The 23,625-nt window shown below is 42.5% G+C and overlaps 1 protein-coding gene across 2 annotated transcripts in view; it reads right to left on the reverse strand.

The window, feature by feature from the left end:
- Positions 1–13,702: 13,702 nt before the first annotated feature.
- RFX6 (regulatory factor X6) overlaps positions 13,703–23,625 on the reverse strand; it is a 277,346-nt gene continuing 267,423 nt past the window's right edge. For both annotated transcript variants that reach the window (XM_029596443.1, XM_029596442.1), the window contains exons 18-19: positions 20,504–20,710; positions 13,703–14,610 (exon numbers count right to left, since the gene is read on the reverse strand). In XM_029596443.1, coding sequence (XP_029452303.1) covers positions 14,429–14,610; positions 20,504–20,710 — 389 coding nt within the window. In that variant the 3' untranslated portion in view covers positions 13,703–14,428. The remainder of the gene's footprint in view (positions 14,611–20,503; positions 20,711–23,625) is intronic.

Consider the following 23,625-nt stretch of genomic DNA (forward strand, 5'->3'; position numbering starts at 1 on the left):
CCAACCCCCAGCCCTACCTAAATCCCCCTCCTAACCTTTATCCAGGAAGTTACACCTGCCTCCGGGCAGTCGTAACTTGCGCTCGCCAAATGTCTGCTGGCGCGGCAGGCCCCGACACAGGCCGCTGTGTCAGGGCACTCGGCCATGCCCCCGGACTGCCCCGAACTGCCGCTACGCCCCCGAACATGCCCCCGAGCCGGCACCACGCCCCTGGCCATGCCCCCTGGCCACGCCCCTTTTGCAAGCCCCGGGACATACGCGTATCCCGAGGCTTGTGCGCTCCGCCGAGCCTATGCAAAATAGGCTCGGCGCGCGCAGGGGCAAATTTCCTCAGGTTACGTGTGTATGTTACGCGTGTAGCCTTTGAAAATCTGCCCAGTAGTGTTATACAAGTGATTTCCATTCTTTGAAATGTATGTGCCTTATTTTCTGTTGTGCTGGTTCCCAACACAGACCCCAATGATTGTACACTCATTGATTGTGTTTTGATATGGTTTTCTATTCTTTTATTGTTGTATATAATGTACATTTCATTTGTATGAAGCTGTTTTGAATCTATGTTGGGCAAAAAAATTTTTTTTTGGAAGAACATATCCTAAGTGTTCTTGGCGTCTGAGAGGGTAAGGGGCTCGAAATTGAATAGATATCCTGTCTATCTTTCAAGAAAGAAGGTTGGAGTCAGGTTGAATGCGTGTCTTACACTAAGAAGTTTTCTCGGAAATCCCACACATATATTATGAACCCTACAGACCTGGTAAAAATTAAGGCCTTTCTTATTCATGGATTAGTTTATTAACACCAATCCATGTCTTTATGCAAAACATCCATTTTAAAAACCATAGAGAGAGAGAGCTCTATGGGTGGGTTCCCTGGGAGGAGGAATAAGAATGTGAGCCCAGTTAGAAACAGCCAGACCCTGCATCTCCAGAAGAAGTCAGCTCCTGTAATATCTCTGACCTAAGGCGAAGCTGTGAGCTAGAGGTAAGCAGACCACATGCTCTGTGCTGTTTATGGGGCCGATGCAATATTAAATGAGGAAAGCGGGCGTATACATTTCAGCACCCGCTTTCTTAACACGTGCATGGTGCCCGCAAGGGGTGCGCCATGTAATAAACAAATTAGGGGGTCGTGCTAGCAAGGAGGCGCTAGGGTCTCTTGCGTGACCTTAGCGCCTCCTTGCTAACGCGACCCCGCGGTTACCGGTGGTCTGCCGGTTATGAACACCGACGCTGATAAACTCGCTGTCGGTTTTCATAATTGCAGTCAGCCGGTTATGAAAACCAACGCCGAGCATATCGGCGTTGATCTTCAATGCGGCCGGCTGAGGTTATATTTTTTCTTTTTTTTTTTACTTTTAAAGAAGTACAGAAAAATCAGTTTTTTTCTGCTTTTCTGTACCTTTTTTCAATGTACTCAGCTATTAATGCCTGCTCCAGGCAGGCATTAATAGCTGAGTGATAAATGTGCATCTGAGACGCACATTTATTTTTTTGCATTCGGAGTGAATGAGTAATAGCCTCATTCGCATGCATTTGCATGTGATGAGCGCTATCTCATTCATTCTGCGTCAGATGCGTGTTAAATAGGCGCTAATCCCCCTATGGCATTAGGGGGTGGATTAGCGTCTATTTAACCCGTGTCTGACTGTGGATTATACAGTGCGCCAGCTGAGCACACTGTATTGCATCGGCCCCTATGTGAATAAAGTGGAATTGTTTAAGAAAGAAGGCTGGAGTCAGTGAAATACACACCTCCAGCCTAAGAAGTTTGCTTGACTATTCCACACACCCTTCCTGAATCCTCTAGACCTGGTAAAAATTAGGGCTTTGCTTAGTCATGGATTAGTTTACTAACACCAATCCATGACTTTACCCAAAACATACCTACTAACCAAACAGTCTCAGGCTGGCCCCGGTCCTAAAAGTATTGCCTCAGTGCTACCTATCGGCCTAATCAGCATTAGGATTCTTCTCCTCTTCCACTTGCTGTTTCTGACCTTCTTTCCTTTGTTGCTTCCTCTACTTGCTCTGTTCTCACACTCTCTTTCTCTCACTCTCTCTTTCCTCTCTTTCTGCTGCTGCAAAGTATAAATTGAGCCTCGATAATATTGAAAGCTGTCATCCTGTCAGCTGTGAACTTTTATACTTGCTCAAGCTGCACTTAAACAGCATATTATAGATAGTGAGTTTATCCTGACCTTAATTTCCCATAGTAAATACTGCATCAGTTATCACACTTTAGTATGTACCAGTGGAATTTCTAAATAACTCATTATTCTTCATTAGCCTGTCCATTACCATATTTACATAAGCAACCATGATAACACTTATCACAGCTGCAATAGCACCATTTATTGCATCTTAGCAGATGCTGTAAAGGCTTGGTACATAGTACAGCATATTTATCACAGGTCAAATGACTGTACCATGTGATAAATGCCCTACTGCACTTTAGTACCTCTAACCTTAAATATCTCCTAATATGACCAGAAAATATGAATGCTGACCAAGATAAACACGTGCACATTAAACATTAATCAAGTACATAAGAGAGTTTAATCACACTTTTTGGTCTTCTTGTATTTGCAGCTTGTTATTGAAAACTTTTATTCTGAAGCTGGTATCAGCTCTGTGAAATGGTTAAGATCAATTCAAATGCTCGTGTGGTAATACGTGGGAGGCTCATGCTAAACCTGTTGTGGTTTTCCAGATTGCTTGATTCATTCCAGAGATGGTAACTGAATGACATACATGACAGAAATGTGTCAGGGTGAATTCTGACAACCTTGACTATGGAAAGCATCAGAGAGTGGAGGCACCTAAGCATCACAGAGTGTAGGCACCTTAAAGGATAGAACATTTAGCCCAGTTGTTCTTTGCTGAGACTGAAACAGAGTGCACTTGCTGGTATGTCTGCTCCCTCTCCAGATCAACTGGGTCTTGGGCACTTTGTTGGCATAAGCTGAGAAGGTCCCCTGCATCTCGGGTTCCTGCAGCACCAGCCTAGTCAGCCTCCTGAATAGAAAGTGCAGGAAAGGCTCAATGGCTAGTGCATACAGTTGTCCTGATGAAAGACATCCTTGAAGTACTCCTTACCTGAATGCCAGAGGCACTGTCAGGGACCAACTGATCTTCATGAGCAGAGCCATACAGGAGTTGGAGAAGATCTATGAAGTGTGGGCCAAAACCAAATGCTTGCAGGGTTTCCATGAGGTATCCATGATCTGCCCTGTCAAATGCTTTCTCCTGGTCTAGAGCATGAAGAGTGATCAACAGTCCAGTCCCATGAGTAAGATGGATTAGATCCTGGACCAGAAAGATGTTATTGAATATGGTCTGGACCGGGATTGTGTAGAAATGATCATAGTGAATCATGTCAGATAGCACATAACTGAGTTGCAAAAAGTTGTTTTGGCTGTGATCTTTCAATCTGTGCTGATCAGCAAGATCAGGCTTCTTCACATTGTGCAGGTCCCCCTTCTTAGGCATTAGAATTAGCACTGCATGAAGACATAACAGAGTAACTGACTAGTCCTCAGGGCTTCTTGTAGGACCTGCAGAAGGTCGGGCCCTAGCTCACTCTGGAAGTGGAAATAGAACATGATGGTCAGCTTGTTGATACCTGGAGATTTATTGTAAGGTATCAGACCTAGGGCTTCAGAGAGCTTGGCCACTACTAAGAGATCAGTCCAGCCACTCTCTGTCACCCTAAGTGACAATGGGAAGACTTTCCCGTAAAATCCTGCAGGAGTCTGGGTCTGTAGGATCTTGAGAGAACAGCATGAAATAGAATTATTTAGCTCTGCTTTGAATACTGTCTGGATCAGTTTGGAAAGAGTCATTCACAGACAGCAGGCATGCTGTCTGCTTCTTGGCTCCCCTTCTCTTCTCCAACTTGTGGAAGACGTGTGAGCCATGATCCTTCTCCCTAGGATTTGGATATATAACCTGATATAAGGTCCCTGGTTCTGATGCTAAACTAGGTCCCAGAGGGTGCACGTCTTCTAAATGTACAGGCTCTGCAGACCTTAGTCCTTGAGCACAGGCAGGCACTTCTCAAGACTGAGCACTTCCCCCTCAAGTTCCTTGATCCCAGCACCATGCCTTCTGCTAGTGCCACTAGCACTAGCAGAAGGCATGGTGCTTCTGCTAGTGCTAGTGGCACTAGCACTAGCAGGATCCCCCCAAATTACCCCATTGTGTCCTTCCATGGACTAATCACCAATGGGCCGATACAGTATAGTGCGCTCTGATGGAGCGCACTATTACCCGGCATTTGGACACACATTTTCGACGCGGTAGCTTTACCCCTTATTCAGTAAGGGGTAATAGCGCAGCCAAGCCGCACATTTTAATATCGCACTGTGCACTTTCCCGGGCACAGGGAAAGTGCACAGTGCGATATTAAGTCGGAGGTCCCAAAAGTTAAAAAAAGTAAAAAAATAAAAAAATAAAAAAAATTGAAATCGGCCCATGGCTTGCGGGTTGAAAACCGGACACTCAAGTTTGCCGGCGTCCGGTTTCCGAACCCGTGGCTGTCAGCGGGCTCGAGAACCGATGCCGGCAAAATTGAGCGTCGGCTGTCAAACCCGCTGACAGCCGCCGCTCCTGTCCAAAAAGAGGCGCTAGGGACGCACTAGTGTCCCTAGCTCCTCTTTTTACTGCCGGGCCTAATTTAAATAAATTTATTTACTGAATTGCGTGCACAGCAGAATGGCCTGTGCACGCGCCGCTCTCCCGCATTTTTTACTTTATCAGCCCGCAAGTTATTTATCCAAGACAGTTTTGGTTACTATGGCTACAGTTTATGATTCAGGTAAACTGCACTGGGAAAGCCCAGGCATTAATATTTTTCCTTAACCTGGAGTTTTAAAAGTAAAAACATTTTTCTTAGTCTTTCTTTTGGCTTCAAATGATGTTCCTTGAGCTCTGTAAAGATCGCTTGTGCTGGCAAAGATTACTCAGCAACCTATTTTGCCCCATGTTGCCTTATTTATCTCCCAAAGTCCCTGTAATCCTGAAGTGTAAAATCTATCTTTTCCTTTCATTCTTATAGATGAAAAGGCAGGTTTGGGGTTTCCGTTCACCCCCCATGTGTCCACTTGTCTCCTTTTTATTTGTTTTTATTTAATCTATGTGTATTTTCCTCCTGTATTAGTGTTGTAGCTGCTGTTTTTCCAACTGTGTTCTTAGCCTTCCTGGAGGTCTGCACAAGACTTTCTAAGCCATGACAAACTCCTTTATGTTATCTTTTTTTATTTTATGTTTTTATTATTTTTCAAATTTATTTTAATCTTTGATGGCAGTACCATGGACCCAGAAGTGACATCATGCTGATGTTACCACTGGATATGGTATGTACTTGTCTACAGCATCGGGGGCTTCCCCAAGTGGGATGCTCATCACAGCTATTTTATTGAAACTGCAGTGATACAGGTCTCCAACTTCTGCTGCTGTAATCAGAAAGAAGTGGCAGCAGCAGTGATGGTAATTCCACCCCCCCCCCCCCCCCCCAAACACACCCACATAGCAAGGGAGCCTGACCTGCCCGAAGCCATGGGAGGAAATACAAAGCAGTCCCATAGCACTGCTCCCTCTCCCTTCCAATGAGTATGGAAGGAAGAGAAGCACTCCTGCAGCATTCCTGAAGTGACACCATTTACTCCTTTCATCTTCCAGAAGCCTGGCCTCCCCAATGCCCCAGGCATCAGCATTCCTGCCCTGCCAGCACCATCTGGTGCCATTTAGAACCCCCTCTTCATATGGGTAATTTTAAATTTTTTTTTAAACTCCTATTACATAGACATTATAGGCATTTCAGAAATGAGAGGAAGGAGGATAACCAATGGGACACTGTGATACCAGGGAATAAATTATATCGATGTGATAGGGCAGATGAAATTGGTGCAGTGGTGGCACTATACGTGAAAGATGGCATAGAGTCAAGCATGATAAAATACCTACTGGAAATAAATAGCAGCACAGAATTAATAATTAATTAATTTTATTTCTAGCCTTTATGATAGAAATTCCATGTACGATGTGTTAGACTATAGCAGTTTGTGTATACTACCAGCCATTTGGATGAAATGAAGTGTTATGCTCAGGCTTGTGAACCCTTGGGCCGACAGGAGGATGGTATACCTTTGGAGAAGATCCGCAGGTTCTCCTGTCGGGAGGCGAGGCAGGAACAGAAGATGTGACCAGCTGACCCTTGGCACTGTAGACAGAGATGACTGTGGAGGCGGACGAAGAGTCGTGACGTCGAGGAACGGAAGTGTGTCTTCGCCACTGGAAGTCAGCGGTCCCCCCAGGAGGAGCCCGTAGGGACCCGGACCGCTGGGACTTAGGTGGACCTTTGAGAGGTCAAGGAAATGGATGTTCGGTGCAAGGGCTGAATGGAGCTTCACCGCTGGAAGCCCGCGGTCCCCCCGGGAGGAGCCCGTAGGGACTCAGGCCGCTGGGACTTAGGTGGCCCTTGGAGATGATGGTCAGGAAGAAGTCCAAGGTCAAGTGCCAGAGGGTCGTCGCTTACCAGTCTGAGGTCACACACCGAGGGATCATCGCTTGCCAGTCCAAAGTCACACACCAGAGAATCACCGCTTGCCAATCCGAAGTCAGAAACCAGGACCACCAAGACGAGACAGGAACAAGGAATCAAGACACTAGAACTCTCCGAAGCAAGCAGACCTGACCAACGTAGGACGTTGCCAAGTCAAGGAATGAGCAGAGGAAGCCTCCTTATATACTTCCTCTGCCCTGGATCATTGGAAGCAGGTGAGTATCATTAAAGGGATCAGGTCCCTTTAAATCAAGCAAGGGGGCACGGCCTCACGCCTAAAGATGGTGGTGGCCATCTTGGATTTCCTCCGTGGAGGAAAGCCAGCAGAACGCCACGAGGGAGGAGCAGGGACAGCTCACTACCTGGCGGCCAGACTGCGGACCAGCCCCGGAGTGACGGACACTGGCCCAGGGGAATAGATCAGGAGTTGCTACGGTGGGTCGCCGCCGCAGTGGAGGTAGGGTGCCGCGCCCGTGGCCATCCATGGACACGGGACACAACATGAAGAAACTGACTGGAAATGCTAGCTGAAATGAAAAGAGGAAATACTTTTGACAATTCAATTATAATGGGAGATTTCAATACTCCAGTAGTGACTGAGTCAATTTCACATCAGGAAATGCCAGAGGAGTTAATTTTCTAGATGCCATAAATGACTGGTTCTTGGTATAGCTGTTCCTAGAATTGACAAGAGAGGTAGCTACTTTAGATCTAGTCTTTAGCTATCAGAGATTACTGGAGGGATTGGGAGACACTAAGTAATAGTGATCATAATGTAATAAAATTTTACATAATCATTGGAAAGGGGACATTAAGTAAAATTACTACAGTAGCATATAACATTAAAAAAGGGAGACTATGATAGAATATGGAAATTAGAAAAAAACTAAAAAGAGCAGTTTCAAGGGTTAAATTTTGCATGAGGTGTGGACATTGTTTAGAAATATTATTTTGGAAGCCCAGATAAAATGTATTCCATTCATTAAAAAAGGTTGAAGGAAGACAAAATGACTGTCTGTGGCATTGAATCGTGAGGTATAAGAGACTATTAACGTTAAAAAGGCATCTTTCAAAAAATGGAGAGCAGACCCAAATGATGAAAATAGGCAAGAGCATAAGCACTGGCAAGTTAGATGTAAAACAGTAGATAGACAGGGCAAGAAAAACTTTGAGAAAAAGCTTGCCAGTGAGGCAAAAACTACTAATAAAAGCTTTTCACAGTACATTTGAAGGAAAATGCCTCTGAAGGAGTCAGCTGGGCTGCTAGATGACCAACAGTGGAGTGTCTCAGCGATCAGTACTTGGACAGGTGCTTTTTAATATATTTATAAATTATCTGGAAAGAGGTATGACAAGTGAGGTAATCAGATTGGTAGATGACAAAAACATATTCAGAGAAGTTAAGTCACAAGCAGATTGTGTTAAATTGCAGGAGGACCATGCGAGACTGGAAGACTGGGTGTCCATATGGCAAATGAAATATAATGTGGACAAGTGCAAGGTGATGCATATAGGGAAAAATAACCCATACTGTAGTTGCACAACGTTAGGTTTCATATTAGGAGTTACCACCCAGGAAAAAGATCTGGGTGTCATAGTTGAATTGTCAGATCAGTGTGCTGTGGCAGATAAAAAAAGCAAACAGAATGCTAGGAATTATTAGGAAGGGAATGTCAAATAAAACTAAGGTTGCCATAATGCCTCTGTATCACTCCATGGTGAGACCGCACCTTGAATACTGTGTACATTTCTGGTCCCTGCATCTCAAAAAAGATATAATTGAACTGGAGAAAGAACAGAGAAGGGTGACCAAAATGATAAAGGACATGGAACAACTGCCCTATGAGGAAAGGCAAAAGAGGTTAAAGGCTGTTCAGTTTGGAGAAGAGACGGCTGAGGGGGGGATATGATAGAGGCCTAAAAAATCATGAAAGGATAATACAAGGACTAGGAGGTGCTCCATGAGTTTAGCGAATAACACATTTAAAACAAATTGTAAATTTTTTTTTCATGCAACGCACAATTAAGCCCTGGAATTCATTACCAGAGGATGTGATTAAGGCAGTGAGTGTGGCCAGGTTTAAAAAAGGTTTGGATAAGTTCCTGGAAGGGATGTCCATAAATTGTTATTAATCAATAAGGAATAGTAGCTTGGGATCTATTTAATGTTTGGGTATTTGGCAGGTACATGTATCTTCAATTGGCCACTCTTGGAAACAGGAAGCTGGGCTTCATGAACCCTTCGTCTGACGCAGTATGGCATGCTTTATGTTCTTAAGCCAAATTACAGGGGGTTAATGCATCCAAATAATGTGAGTAAAATCTATTTGCATATCCCTTTAAAATTTGAAGTACAAATATATGGGTATCTCATTTGTGCACACTTATCCAGCTAAATTCTGATTTATATCTGGCTAAGTAGAGACTTTGCCACTACTTAGATGGACAAATTTGAACTTATCAGATAAAACAGCACTTTTTTTTAGACTTATCTGGCTATATTATACCAGATAAGTCTGAAAAGTGCCAATTAAATGGACAAGTAGTGCTTTTTAGACTTTTCTTTTTTACTCAACGCACAATTAAAATCTGGAATTTGTTGCCAGAGGATGGGGTTAGTGCAGTTAGTATAGCTGTGTTTAAAAAAGGATTGGATAAGTTCTTGGAGGAGAAGTCCATTACCTGCTATTAAGTTCACTTAGAGAATAGCCACTGCTATTACTAGCAACGGTAACATGAAATAGACTTAGCTTTTGGGTACTTGCCAGGTTCTTATGGCCTGGATTGGCCACTGTTGGAAACAGGATGCTGGGCTTGATGGACCCTTGGTCTGACCCAGTATGGGATGTTCTTATGTTCTTATGTTGTTAGGTGCCGCTACTGGACCACATAAATCGGAATTTAGCCAGATAAGTAACAGTTATTTTCTAGATAAGTCCAAACTTGCACGGTTTGCGGTTTTTACATGTGCATTTGCATGCAGGTTAAAAAATACAGTAGTAAATTATTGTGCGTCTATACACAATCATATGCATGCAAGCAGTTTTGAAAGATATCTTCCCTATGAATATATTTCTTTGTTACACTGTCACCTCTGTCAACTCATGATATTGCTTAGCTTAGACTCTCTGCACACGTAGAGCTCCTTTTCCTGACTGGTTATTTTTTGAATGATTCTGAGCTCTCTATTTGATCTATTTCTGTTTGCTCCTTGTCTGTGTTCTCTTGCTTCTTCCTATTGGTACCTTGCCTCTAGGAATATCTGGGATTGTTTACTTGTTGGGAAAAAGCTTTTGGCAAACTAACAGCACTCCTAGGTGCATGAAGTATCACTCTTTTCATCTTTATATCTCATCCGCTGCTAGTCCCTGCTATTCACTACTTCTAAAGCTGCAATTGTCTGCCTATCACTGAGTTTTCAGAGATTCTCCTCACAGCTGTACCAGGTCTGCTATCTGTGTAACTATCCTGGATAGGATACCATGTCATTTGCACTGAGTGTTAAACAGTTTATCATTCAATTTTGCTTCACTGTAAATACTCTGCTGTTCACTGTAAATACTCTACTGTTCAGCTATCTCCCCTTTCCAGATCCTAGTTTTATTCTCCCTGTTTTATTGTAACTTTCTTTCTCACAACCTTGCTCTTGTTCACAGTGTTTGAATTCTCTCTTCCTATCACACATTGTTAATTGTAAACCGGTTTGATTTGATTTCTGTCAAGAAAGTCGGTATAACAAAATAATAAATAAAAAAAAAAAATTCAATAAATGTTTGATATTAAGAACTGAATTTTCTAAGATACTTGGAAGCTGGGAAAGGAAAAATGTTTAGCTGACTGTTTAGCAACTCAAGCAGAGGAGAACAGTATACAACAGTTTCTATCGTTACATTTATTTCCATTTCCTGGGTTGTGTAGTCTTCCATGTCTTGCCAATCGTTATGTGTGTTACTGAGGTCACCTTATTTTCCCCTTTTTACACTTTTTTTAAATGCCTTCAGACCCCTAGAGTGCACAGATCATGCAGCAGCCTCTCAAATGTACTTGGTCCTCCAGCCAGCCTTGCCACTACTGGATGCCCCTGGCCTTTTTGGAAATTGTCACTTCCGATTTTGCTTTGAACTGTAGGGACTAGTCCAGGCTACCATTAGTTGAACCAAATACAGTGGAGTCAGAGCAAGACAAGATAGACCTTGCAAAAACTTTCTTGAGACTGAAACTGCTATTGCTTTCTACAGATGAAATTAGCTAAAACACACAAACTTGTTGAAGTTGTTATGACCTTGAAAAACATTGAATTCATCTAAGCAGTCTATTCTGGTCACCAAAGTGTGTCTACCAGCACATATCCTTAGCATGTGAACTAAGTGTGAAGATAGATACCTGCAACGAAGAAAACAGCTTCTAAAATTCACCAATCATATACCAATGGATTGTGGTATATCCAGTCCCAATGTCTAGTTTGGCAGCTGTGCAGCCATGTGAGGGACCTTATTAGGTCCATGAAGTCTTAAAACGTGGCCTAAGATAAAGAACTGAACCCCCAGTCCATTTCTGCTTCCCATGTCCATCACAGGTTTGTCCTTACCTACTCCAGCTTCCTGGGTCCTTGTTTCAAACTTGGTGGGTCTCTTGGGCGCCATTTGCCAATGCTCTGTAATATCTCTTGAACCCCTGCCTCTGGATTATGTGGATTTACCTCCTTTCAAATCCATAGGTGCAGCTGGACTGCCTTCATGCTGACTGACCACAGACCAGACTTGATAATAGCTAGAACCTCTCCCAAGACAGAGACTGCTCAGATGTCTCCACACTCCTGTGTAACTTAACACAAGACTGGGCCAGTTTATTCTTTATGCTGGGTATTCAGATAGCAATGTATCAGTACAGTGCAAGATGAGATTAAGTTAGCATAAGGTATTTTAAGGTTTTTAGACCAAGAATGATTTCTATATGCTAAATCAAAAATGGAAAAAAACAATGTCTAATATAATTGTAATCATTGTAAGCTTTCACTGCCACAATAAAATTCCTATGAATCACGATGAGTGTGAAAACATCTAAGTCTCTACTGATCTGCATTACTATATCTGAGATGAAAGCAATTTCAGATAATTCTGTGAGCAGATTCCCCCTGAAAAACCTAACTGTTTCTGTGCTCTCTTGAGTAGCCTCTTTTTTGATTTGTCTTTTTTTTCTCTTTCATCGTCATCATAACATGTTCTTCCTCTACTGCGAGACTAACCAGAAGAGGTAAAGGGTGGGATGGAAGAAGAATGGATTTCTAACCTTCAGGAAGGTGACCACAGAGACCCGGCCCCTCTAATCCACAGAGCCCTCGTCCCAGGAAAGGACACTAACATACTTAATACAGGAAGTTCTCAAACTTAAGATACAATTAGTTTCTGAAAACCGTGTCCTAAGTCAAAACATAAGTCAAAAACAATGTTATAAATGAGGGATTGGCTCTAGTATCAGGGACCAATACCCTATTTTCCTCAAAATAACTCAGAATTTAGTAATATATAGTACTGTAAAAAGTAGAGACACATTTTAAAGCATTATTTTTTTTTTTTGTCTGAAGAGGAAAGTACCAAGGCATGCCTACTAGAGATGTGAATCGGAACCTGAATCGGTTCGGATTCCGGTTCCAATTCACATGTGGTTTGTTTTTTTTTCGGGCCCGATCGGGGTTTTGTTTATCAGCTGCGCCCGAGCCGATAAACAAAAAACCCACCCCGACCCTTTAAAACTAATCCCTTAGCTTCCCCCACCCTCCCGACCCCCCAAAAAACTTTTTACAGGTACCTGGTGGTCCAGTGGGGGTCCCTGGAGCGATCTCTCGCTACCGGGCCGTCGGCTGCTACTAATCAAAATGGTGCTGATAGCCCTTTGCCCTTACCATGTGACAGGGTATCCGTGCCATTGGCCGGACCCTGTCACATGGTAAGAGGTTGAGAAATGAATGACAAGGAGTATCATGTGCGTCTTTGGTGAGAATTGCAGAATACTTGAGTAGTAGATACCTAGGGTACTTTTAGAAAGATGAGTCACTCAGTCTATGGCAAAGAAAGTACAATGCCCTTTTTGTAAGTGACCAGAGAGGATGATGAAATTGTACTTTTGACATTTCTATCCTGACACTTCTTTTATAATCCATCCAAATGGTGAATGATATAAAAGCACAGTAGGCAGCCAAGCTCCCAGGTTTCTCTGAAAGAAATTGAAATAAAAATGACACATTTCCTCCCATGGTTGATAACTGGAGTTTTGTGGAAAAATGTGAGAAAGTTCAGATTTACTCTTAACCTGGGTATTTGGTGTAGAGGCAAGTAAAAGTCTCTTCATTAAGTATGGACCAGTTTGGGAGTGTTTCTTCAAACTTTGTGTATGGCTCTACCCCAAATATCCTTTGAATAAACCCTTTTTTGACAGCTGCTCTTCAGTAAAACTGAATATGGCACTGAACATGGCACAGGTGAAGTGATCTCAGAATGAACAAAGGAGAGCCAAAGAAAGTGTTATATGAAAAAAATTCTCTCCAGAATTTAAAATATGTTTGAAGAAGTTTAGATATCAATTTGAAAAACAGGTGTTTTACAGAGGGCAATTTATAGAGAAGGCAGGAAGATTGCAGGCTTGCGGGTGCTTTGTACCCACACAGGCCTGCTAAATGATTTATTTAAAGAGAAACTCCCCGCATACCTTGAAAGGGGTTCTCTTATCCTGCACACTTTGCAGGCACGAGGTGTGTGGCAGAAAGAATGTGCTGGGATTCCAAAATGCAATCCTCGTGCATGCTTCAGCTGCATCACCAACCTCGACCTCGACACTGCCTCTTTTTTCCCCACAGAGGTGAAAGGCAATTTTTAAAGGGGTGTGTTCCATACATGAACATCAAATTGCCCTCCTTAATGTTTTGCATTTTTCAATTCCATTGCCTTTTTTTTTTTTTTTTTGGAAAGAACAATTACGTGCCTCTGTGGCTTTCAGGTAAAAGTGCTGAAAGCTATCTTAGATTAGTCAAGCAACTTAATTTCACTCTACAACTGTATAATGATCTTATCATGATTCCTTCTCCCTTCCATTTTATATTTAAATTTTTTATTGGTAGCAAGCTTACTTTTTACTCCAAAGTTATCTGTATGTGTGTTTCTCATGTAGTAAATTGTAAAGCTTGGATACAAGGCATTTTATAAATTGAAATGGCTATTATATAGAAAAAAAATTGTTAATATATCATCTGGACTAAAAGTAATCCATTACAGAATCTGCAATAGTTAATATAAAACATGACTAATTGAAAGTTACCAGTTATAGTACCTGTTAACTAGATGCTTTAATTAACTGTGATGGAAGATGCTTGAGATATAATGTGATCATGATCTGGGACATGGCTGAGTTCCATAGTCTAATCTCATTAGCAAAACACAAATATAAAAATGTATAACTGCTGTTATAAAATGGTTAAAATATATATGTATAGTTTTATTTTTATCTCATTAGAACAGGTTTTTAGAAGTATATTTATGGTTAGAAGACCATAGATAGTTACTGCATACAACAGAACACACACCAGTCATATTACTGGAATTCTCTGAGTCATTTTCCAATTCGGTTTTGACTTTGCTGAGGTTTCAAACTCAGAAAACTGGTAGTTGAGTAACCTACACCCTGCACATGATCCCCACCTTTCACCCATGTTTACTGTACCTTGGTGACACACAATATGCTGATGCAAATTTAAGCTTCATAGTGTGACAATATAAAATTTATCTTAAACTGATGCAGAATACTTAGAAAGTTATTGATAAATATTATGAAATGGATATCAAATTGATGGTAATTAAACAAAATAGTTGTCAGTTTATGTGCCTCCAGCTGCAGTTCCCATGAAGACAGTGGCAATTGGTGGTAAAGTTGGCACCATTTCTCTAAGTTCATTGGAATGTGTATTGGAATCCAAAGCATCCTGAGAAGGGTATTGACCGGAAGCTCCATACATACACTGGGATGAAGATGCAGAAATCATCGTTTGCATATTTGAGGCTGAAAAAGAAGTACAAATTTGACTGTGGTTATTCTTTTAAGGAATGAATTATTTCTTCTGTGATACACTGACTATCATGCTGTAGAAAGAGAATACATATAATGAACATTGGTATAGAGTCAGTGCATTTGGTTTTGGTTTGCATGGCACATTTTATGCTTGTCTTCCAGTGTTAGATTGCTTTTGCTGCCTGGACACAGAAACTACCATTCAACTGGGTATATGCCAAAGCATAAGTATCACACATGGCAAAAAGTTATTTCAAGTTTTCTACTGCCATACAGGTTCATAAAATTTCCCTTTTGGGATTTCCCATGTGCCTGCTGAGTGTGTTTTCTACCATTAAGATACATTTCTTTAATAATACTTAAAATGTGACACTATCCAAAGTTATATCAAAGAATTCCAGCATTGATCCCAGTCCCAGCTCTCCTTATGGAAAGGAGAGGTTAAAGAACTAAAAATTCATGAAAAAAAAATAAAACAGACCAGTGTCAATGTGAAAGCACCTTTTCTATCTGGTGTGTCCTAGATTGTATTTTAAACAAGAGGTTCCCCAAACCTGTCCTGGAGGACCCCCAGCCAGTCAGGTTATCAGGATATTTAAACTATAATAATGCAGCCTCCCCCCCCCAACTCAAAATTCAGAAAATTAACTCTGAATGCACTGGTCTAGCCCAACGGTTCTCAACCAAGTTCGTGGGACAGACAAACCAGTCAGGTGTTCAGGATATTCATAATGAATATGCCGTGAGATAGATCAGCATACAATGCATCCAGCTTGCAGCACTCAAGGACCAGAGTTGCCTACAACTGGGGTACAGTATTCATGTAATGCAACCATATAAATGCTTCTGGTCTAGGGTAGGCTAGACCAGTGCTTTCTTGTATATTCATTAGGATATCCTGAAAACCTGACTGGCTAGGTGTGCCCCGAGGACTGGGTTGAGAAGCACTGGTCTTAGCCTACCCTAGACCAGAAGCATTTATATGGTTGCATTACATGAATACTGTACCCCAGTTGTAGGCAACTCTGGTCCTTGAGTGCTGCAAGCTGGTTGGGTTTTCAGGATATCCACACTGAATATTCATGAGATGCATTTTCATGTGCTTGCCTCCATTGCACGCACCTGTGTCTCATGCATATTCATTGTGGATATCCTGAAAACCTAACCAGCTTGCAGCACTCAAGGACCAGAGTTGCCTACCCCTACTGTATCCAGTAAAATTAAAAGGTATTACAATCATTTGAATGTAGGTAGATGATGAAAAGCCCTACTTAAAGATACTGTTAGGTTGCTGCAAAATTGCAAGACTCATTTTATATCATCTGTAGGATGAATATAATACATGGAAAGTTCTAATACTACAAATAAGGAGAGGAGCACTTCACTCCTCGAGGGCTGCATGCTGGTTGGGCATTCAGAATATCCCTATTGAATATGAATGCAATAAATCTGAATTCTCAGTGAATTTTTTGGGACCCTTACTGCTATGCATTGCAGGTATTAGTCAGATACCTTCATCATGTTACATCAGGTTACACATTAAATCATCTTATTTATGTAAAAGGGTCATATAATCACTAGAGATACAATCACTGACTGGGTTTAGAAATTTCAAAATTTGTGGTATATTTTGCCATTTTTGCTTCTTATACAGCGTATAACTTAATATAGATCTTTAGCAGCCAAACTGGTCCTGGAGAGAACTAGAATCTTTCAGAAGACCAACAAAAATTATCATAGTACAGCAGCTTTCGAGAGCTCATGGGCCTTTATTTCAGATATTTCTGAGTATTGAAAGTGAGTTTCTTGCAAGATGATGTTCTGCAACATCTTTTTTGTTGCTCCCTTAAAAAGTACACAAAATAGAAGCCTGCAGTATAATATCTACCAGCAAAAAGTGTGCAGCGTTATTTGGGCAGTCTGGTCTATAACAGCCTCTGTGTGTGCACCTGTGTGGGCGTGCCTTTGTGTCTGGGTACCTGTGTCTGTGTGTGTGCCTCTGCTTGTGTGCATGTGCCTGTCCTGTATGTGTATGTATGTGTCTGTCTGTGTGTGCTTGGGGGTCTTTTCCTCCCATTCTGTCCTGTATGTGTATGTATGTGTCTGTCTGTGTGTGCTTGGGGGTCTTTTCCTCCCATTCTGTCCTGTATGTGTCTGTCTGTGTGTGCTTGGGGGTCTTTTCCTCCCATTCTGTCCTGTATGTGTATGTATGTGTCTGTCTGTGTGTGCTTGGGGGTCTTTTCCTCCCATTCTGTCCTGTATGTGTATGTATGTGTCTGTCTGTGTGTGCTTGGGGGTCTTTTCCTCCCATTCTGTCCTGCATGTGTATGTATGTGTCTGTCTGTGTGTGCTTGGGGGTCTTTTCCTCCCATTCTGTGTCTATGGAAAAAGACTTTGATGAATCAGGCCTTAAGACACTAATTTTCAGGGTTTAGGTGTTTAAATTCAGGTCTGATGCACTAAAAGCTTTTTCCCATTTTGCCTATTTATATGTGTGTGTGTATGTGGTTGGTGGCCTGTTCCTGTGGCTGTGTATGTCTGCCTGTGCATAGGCCTGCGTCTGTGTGTGCATATGCATGTGTAAGCCTGTGCATGTATGCAACCCTGTATGCATGTGTGAGCTTGTGCATGCTTCTGTAAGCTCAATTGCACTTCTGCACACTTGTGTGAGCTTGTGTAAGCCTATTTATGTGTGCCTATGTGTGTATGCCTATGCCTGCCTTGTATATGGGAGTGTGAGAGACAGAAATTCACAGAAAGAGCATATTAGTGAACTTTACCTGGCATTGCTTGGGTTATCTAGTCAATAATAGCCTGTATGTATATGTACGTTTGTGCATGTGGATGTGGGTGCCTGTACTTGTGTGTGGGTCGGGGCTTATGCCTTTGTGAGTGTGTGTGTGGGTGGGTGCCTGTGTCTTTGTTTGGGGGAGCCTTTGTATGTACCTGTGTGTGTGTGTGTATGTATGAGAACCTGACAAACAGGCCTTTCCAGATGGAGCACATTTGTCTTTGCACTATACTCCCTCCACTGCTCCAGGTACCACCTGGTCGCCAAACATAGATACAACAATATGATAGACTGACCGACACAATACAAGAAACGGAAGAATACCCATATATTTTCAAAGTAATGTTTCAAGTGTTCATCACATATTTTTTTGTAAATGTGTGATAGACACTTGAAACATTAAGTTGAAAATATATGGCTATTCTCCCATTTCTGTTTTCCATATTTATACAAATGGGAGTTCCCTCCTTTGAGATAATTTTTCAGTACCAGTCATTATTTACAATATATATATATATCCTGTATATATATATTAATAGGGTGATATTACATCGGTTTATCTGCACATGTATAATCTACTGCACATTTTCCAATAGATACAAAATGCGAAAGAGCTTTTAGGACATCTGACTCAAATTTAGGGACCTAAATCCTGAAACTGGCATCTTAAGGCTCGATTCATCAAAGTTTTCTTTCTATAGACACAGAATGGGAAGAAATCCTTAGTCGAATTTTAAAAGCCCTATGAGCAGCGAAGTGGGGAGATATGCACAGACGTCGGGCCAGCATGCGCCATGCAGACTTTAAAAAGCACACAAGTATGCACGTATCACCTGGTACGTGCACAAAGCTTTTTTCAAAAAAGAGGTGGGACATGGGCGTTCATGGATTTTGAATGAAACCAGTGCGTAATTATTTACGTGCACGAGCATGCACGCCAGGGTCCCCTACTGCATAAGTTTACTTCTGCTGTAGATGGCGTGTAAGTCATAAAACAACAAAAACTAGGCTAATTAGCGGGTTAGGGCAAACAGGGTTAAAGGGAGGCTATTTGATTAGGGGGGGTTAGAATGTCCTATCCTATACCTGGGCGAACTGGTAATAGCATCAGCACGCAATATCTACTAAACTTCTCCCACTTACGTGATAGAGGTGGCATTTGTGCGCACATGCGCTTGTCTATATTGGGCGAACATGTACTGGCACACAGCCTATTTTATACCATACGTGCATATACGCGCATATGTTATAAAATGGCCACGTCCAATGGCGTGAACCGGCACATGCGCATACTTGTGTGTCCGCACAGCTGTTTAAAAGTTACCATCTTAGTGAACCAGGCTTTAGGAATACAAAAAGCTATTGCACTGTGGAATAATAATTAAAAAACAGAACCAGTAAAAAAAAACCAACCAAAGAATCTCAAGTTTTCATGCACTCACTGTTTTTCTGAAACCACCCAATTGTCCTGCCATGGACACAGCATAGAGGCCTTCGACATGTTTCAGTGCATGTTGCTAGATGTCACCAGAGGGTGGTTAAATGATGTAAATAAGGACAGGCAAAACTTACTTTTTTCATTTTTGTGAATATTGTGCAAAATGTACAAATTTGCCGAATTGTTCACCCTGGGCTTTAATGGCAGAAATTCTACGTGAAAGGCCCAAAACGTTTTACTAGCGTTTCAGTACTTCATTCCTTTTAAAATTAAAATGTAAATTAGAATAACAAAAACAATAAAAAATAAAAGAGAGGGCTTCCCTATTTTTTGTCTGTTTCATCAAATACATTTCCAGTATATCCTATGGTGAAAAAAAAAAGGCATAAGCAGACAAAGTCTGTGAATATCTCTGGAAATACAAAAGAAGTTGAGGCTTGGCTGTTGTGACTCTTGCGGCAAATGTTTTCAGTTCCAGCCCTAACTCCCTTGAGCCAAATCGAATTTCAGTGCAAATGAGTGCCCTTCCCCCTCCCCCTTTCACCAACCCACTCGTAGCCCCAACCTTCAAAATGTTTGACTGCAGTTTGGAAAAGTCTAGATGTAACTTTGAAAAACTTGTGACACCATATGAATGTCCTGGCCTCAAAGGTAGCACTGAATCTTTGGCTATAAGCACAAATCCGGGAAAAACCCTTGAACGCGTGTCACATCTAAATAAAGGGGCGGATTTTAAAAGGCGCGCGAATAGCCTACTTTTGTTTGCGCTCCAGGCGCAAACAAAAGTACGCTGGATTTTAGCAGATACGTGCGGAGCCGCGTGTATCTGCTAAAATCCTGGATTGGCGCGCGCAAGGCTATGGATTTTGTATAGCCAGCGCATGCCGAGCCGCGCAGCCTACCCCCGTTCCCTCCAAGGCCGCTCCGAAATCGGAGCGGCCTCGGAGGGAACTTTCCTTTGCCCTCCCCTCACCTTCCCCTCCCTTCCCCTACCTAACCCACCCGCCCGGCCCTGTCTAAACCCCCCCCTTACCTTTGTCGGGGGATTTACGCCTCCCAGAGGGAGGCGTAAATCCCCGCACGCCAGCGGGCCTCCTGCGCACCGGGCCGCGACCTGGGGGCGGGTACGGAGGGCGCGGCCACGCCCCCGGACCGCCCCAGGCCGTAGCCACGCCCCCGTACCCGCCCCCAAAACGCTGCCGACACGCCCCCGAAACGCCGCGACGACCGGGCCCGCCCCCCGACACGCCCCCCTCGGAGAACCCCGGGACTTACGCGAGTCCCGGGGCTCTGCGCGCGCCGGGAGGCCTATGTAAAATAGGCTTCCCGGCGCGCAGGGCCCTGCTCGCGTAAATCCGCCCGGTTTTGGGCGGATTTACGCGAGCAGGGCTCTGAAAATCCGCCCCAAAGTGTATACACCTTTAGCCATCAGGAAGAAAACCAGGGTTAGACGCCCCAGTCTTTTTCAAAACTTTATTGAAGTGGAGACGTATATATTCTTAAAACCCAAGATGTACATATTCTTAAAGCCCACTTCAATAAAGTTTTGAAAAAGACTGTGGCGTCTAACCCTGGTTTTCTTCCTGACGGCTTTCTTAGACCGCCTACCTTCCTGCTTTTTTGGACCTTCACCTATAGCCATGCAACTCTCTTACCTGTTGGATTCCGGCAAACAACTGAAGATGTGTCTGAATAGTAGGAGCTGGATTGCTTTCTTCCGCTGTCATCTAAAATGTTGAGAGGATCATGGATGTCACTGTATGGAGGGAGGGATCGAACGCTGCTGACACTACTAATTACAGAAACATGTTGATCTATCATTGAACCAAGTCTGTGCGATTCTGAGTAGTTTCCATAGTATCCTATTAAATGAAAATAAGGAAGAATATAAGGAAAAGATCGTTAGGAAATCAACAGCTATATAACATAAGAAGGTAATATTCCACAATATGTAACACAGTAAACATGCTCATAGCATGGACTTCAGGAACACAAAGTGGATATTTGGGGGTCCATATTCAGTGCTTTTGTCCAACTATGTTCGGCACTTAGCCGGACAAATGTTGGGATTTCAATATCCTGCTGCGCTGACCGCCCTGGACTTAACCAGCTAGAAACGTATCTGGCTAAGATAGGGACAGTTCAGGGGCGTTTCCAGGTTATGCAGCTAAGTTAGCCGACATTCAGTATTATCTGGCTAATTACCCTACAGCTGTATAATTTTAGTACTGCTTCAGAGCTTCCTAAAGTTAGCCATATATGTGTACCCAGATAATTTGCTACTTAAATGGATATATTAAATAATGAGTGCTTAAGTTATGACCCAAAACATGTTTGAAAAAAATCCTAGCAGGCCAGCCAGACTAAACCCCACCCCCAACAACACGATTGGCTTTAAAAATGATGTAGAGTATTGTGCCTGATATCTACCTCCCCTCAAGGCCCGCCTCCAAAGGATTATTTTAAATTTCAGGCCTTTTGGCCTGACAAGCAGTCACAACCCTCCCTCCCACCAATTAAAAATCAAGCTTGGGACCCATGTCCCCTCCTTAAACCCTTTCAATATTAACCACTTTCAATATCAACCCACACCAACACGAATCCTCTTGCCCCACTTGGGACCCTCAAAAACCCTGAGACTTTCAGCATCATGGTATAAGTATTCCACTTTCGGACGTGTCAGGGATTGCCTGACATCAACACTGGTACTGTAAACTAATGATATTGCTTTCAGAAATACGCTGCACCACTGTCTATACCTGGATATGTCAAAGTTAGCCATATAACTCTATCCAGCTAAATTTAGGACTGCTCTCCAGTCAGCCAGATTACACACTGAAAATCAGCATTTATCTGGCTAACTTAGCCAGATAACTGGCCCTGTCCTAGAACATCCCTATCCTACCTGGTCTTATCCAGATAACTTTTTAGCTGGATAAAAAGTTAGCCAGCTATGTCTGGGGCAGTAAGACCAGTTTGAAAGGTTTTAATGTTCCATGGTCGTCATCAAACCTTTTTCATTGGAAACAATTTAATAGAACTAGGGGTCACGATTTGAAACTCCAGGGAGGAAGACTTAGAACCAATGTCAAGAAATATTTCTTCACTGAGAGAGTGGTGGATGCCTGGAATGCCCTTCCAGAGGAAGTGGTGAAGACTAAAACTGTGAAGGATTTCAAAGGGGCATGGGATAAACACTGAGATTGGGAATAAATAAAAAAACGAAATCTAAGAGAAACATGGGGGTAACCTGCACCGAGCGGCAGTTGCTACCTTGGGAAGCTTGCTGGGCAGACTAGATGGACCATTTTGGTCTTTTTCTGCCGTCATTACTGTTACTATGTTACTATGGTTTGTCGGGCTAACTTTGGGACTTAGCTGGACAAACCACTGTCAGGATTAACCTCTAAGTATAGGAGAAAGTGGAGGGCTGGGAGCAAATGAAAAGTTTAGCTTGGAGTTACTGGGCCCTCTACTATGTATGGCAGAAATCTGAATGAAACTGGATGAAAGGTTCAAATGTTATGTGGTTTGGTGAGATAGAGTAAGACAAACTTACTAGGGGATACTGACACATGGACATGATTTTATAAGGCCAACTTTCCTGTAGGAAAGTAGGCTAAAAAGGCTTGTTATATCACAATTTGCTCTGATCTCATGAAAAGGTAGATTTTAAAAGTGTTGCTCATGCAAAAATGGCCATATATGCGGGCTGTGCATGAGCAATGCAACTTTTAAGAAGCCAGGAAGGACATGTGTAACCAGAATAAGGAGACAGGGCCAAGACTGATGCACATAACCACAAATTTTGCAAGGGCAACCTGCATAACTTTCCTGAGAGAGAGTGAGAGAAAGTACCTCTGTATAGGGTCAGTCTGATACTCTATACATAGGTACCACTGTAGAGGGGCACTTTGAATCGGGCTGGGTTTTCGGGAGGTGGTATGGGGTTGGGGGGGGGGGGGTTCTTACAGACACATTCAGAGGTATTCATAGTAAAGCTGACATCAGCAAAGAATTGTAGTCCTTATAATTGATGAAAAGTCTAACAAGAGGAATTGATTTGTTCACTAGAGGGCTAGCTGCATTGTACAAATCTACTCCTTTTCATCACATAAGGACTACAATTTTTTACTGATGCCAATTTTACTATGAATACCTCTGAATGTGTCTGTAACAATACCCCCAACCCACCCCGATTCAAAGTGCCCCTCTATAGAGGTACCTATATATAGAGTATCAGATTGACCCTATATAGAGGTTCTCTCACTCTCATGCAAGATATGCATGCACAGGCTTTTAAGAAGTATATATGCACTTTATAAAATAAGGCATGTTTATGGGCGCACACTCATTCATTTAAAATTCTCTTTTTAGGCAATTTTTACAGGAAGTGCTGGAGAACATAAAAACGTGATGGCAGAAAAAGACCATACAGCCTACTGTTTCTAGTCTGCTCCTCCATGTCTTACGTTGAGTTGACACTGATTTCTCTCTATGTCATTTTTCAACCTAGACACCTAATTTTAAAAGTTACCTGCATATCTTTCAAATTATGCACGAAAGCTCATCAGCATTTGAACAGGCACATATGCTGACTATATAATCTATTCCTGGATCCGAGTCCACATTTTATCTCAATTTCACAGACACACCATATGCAAACTGCCTTACTCTCGCACACAAACAAAAGTCCCTCTTACACAAAGAATCAACCTCTTCTCTTAATTTTCTGACACGCACAAGTCTCATTCTTGCTTGGATACACAAACAAGGC

This window comes from Rhinatrema bivittatum, chromosome 3 (assembly GCF_901001135.1).
Source record: "Rhinatrema bivittatum chromosome 3, aRhiBiv1.1, whole genome shotgun sequence".
Lineage (NCBI taxonomy): Eukaryota > Metazoa > Chordata > Amphibia > Gymnophiona > Rhinatrematidae > Rhinatrema > Rhinatrema bivittatum.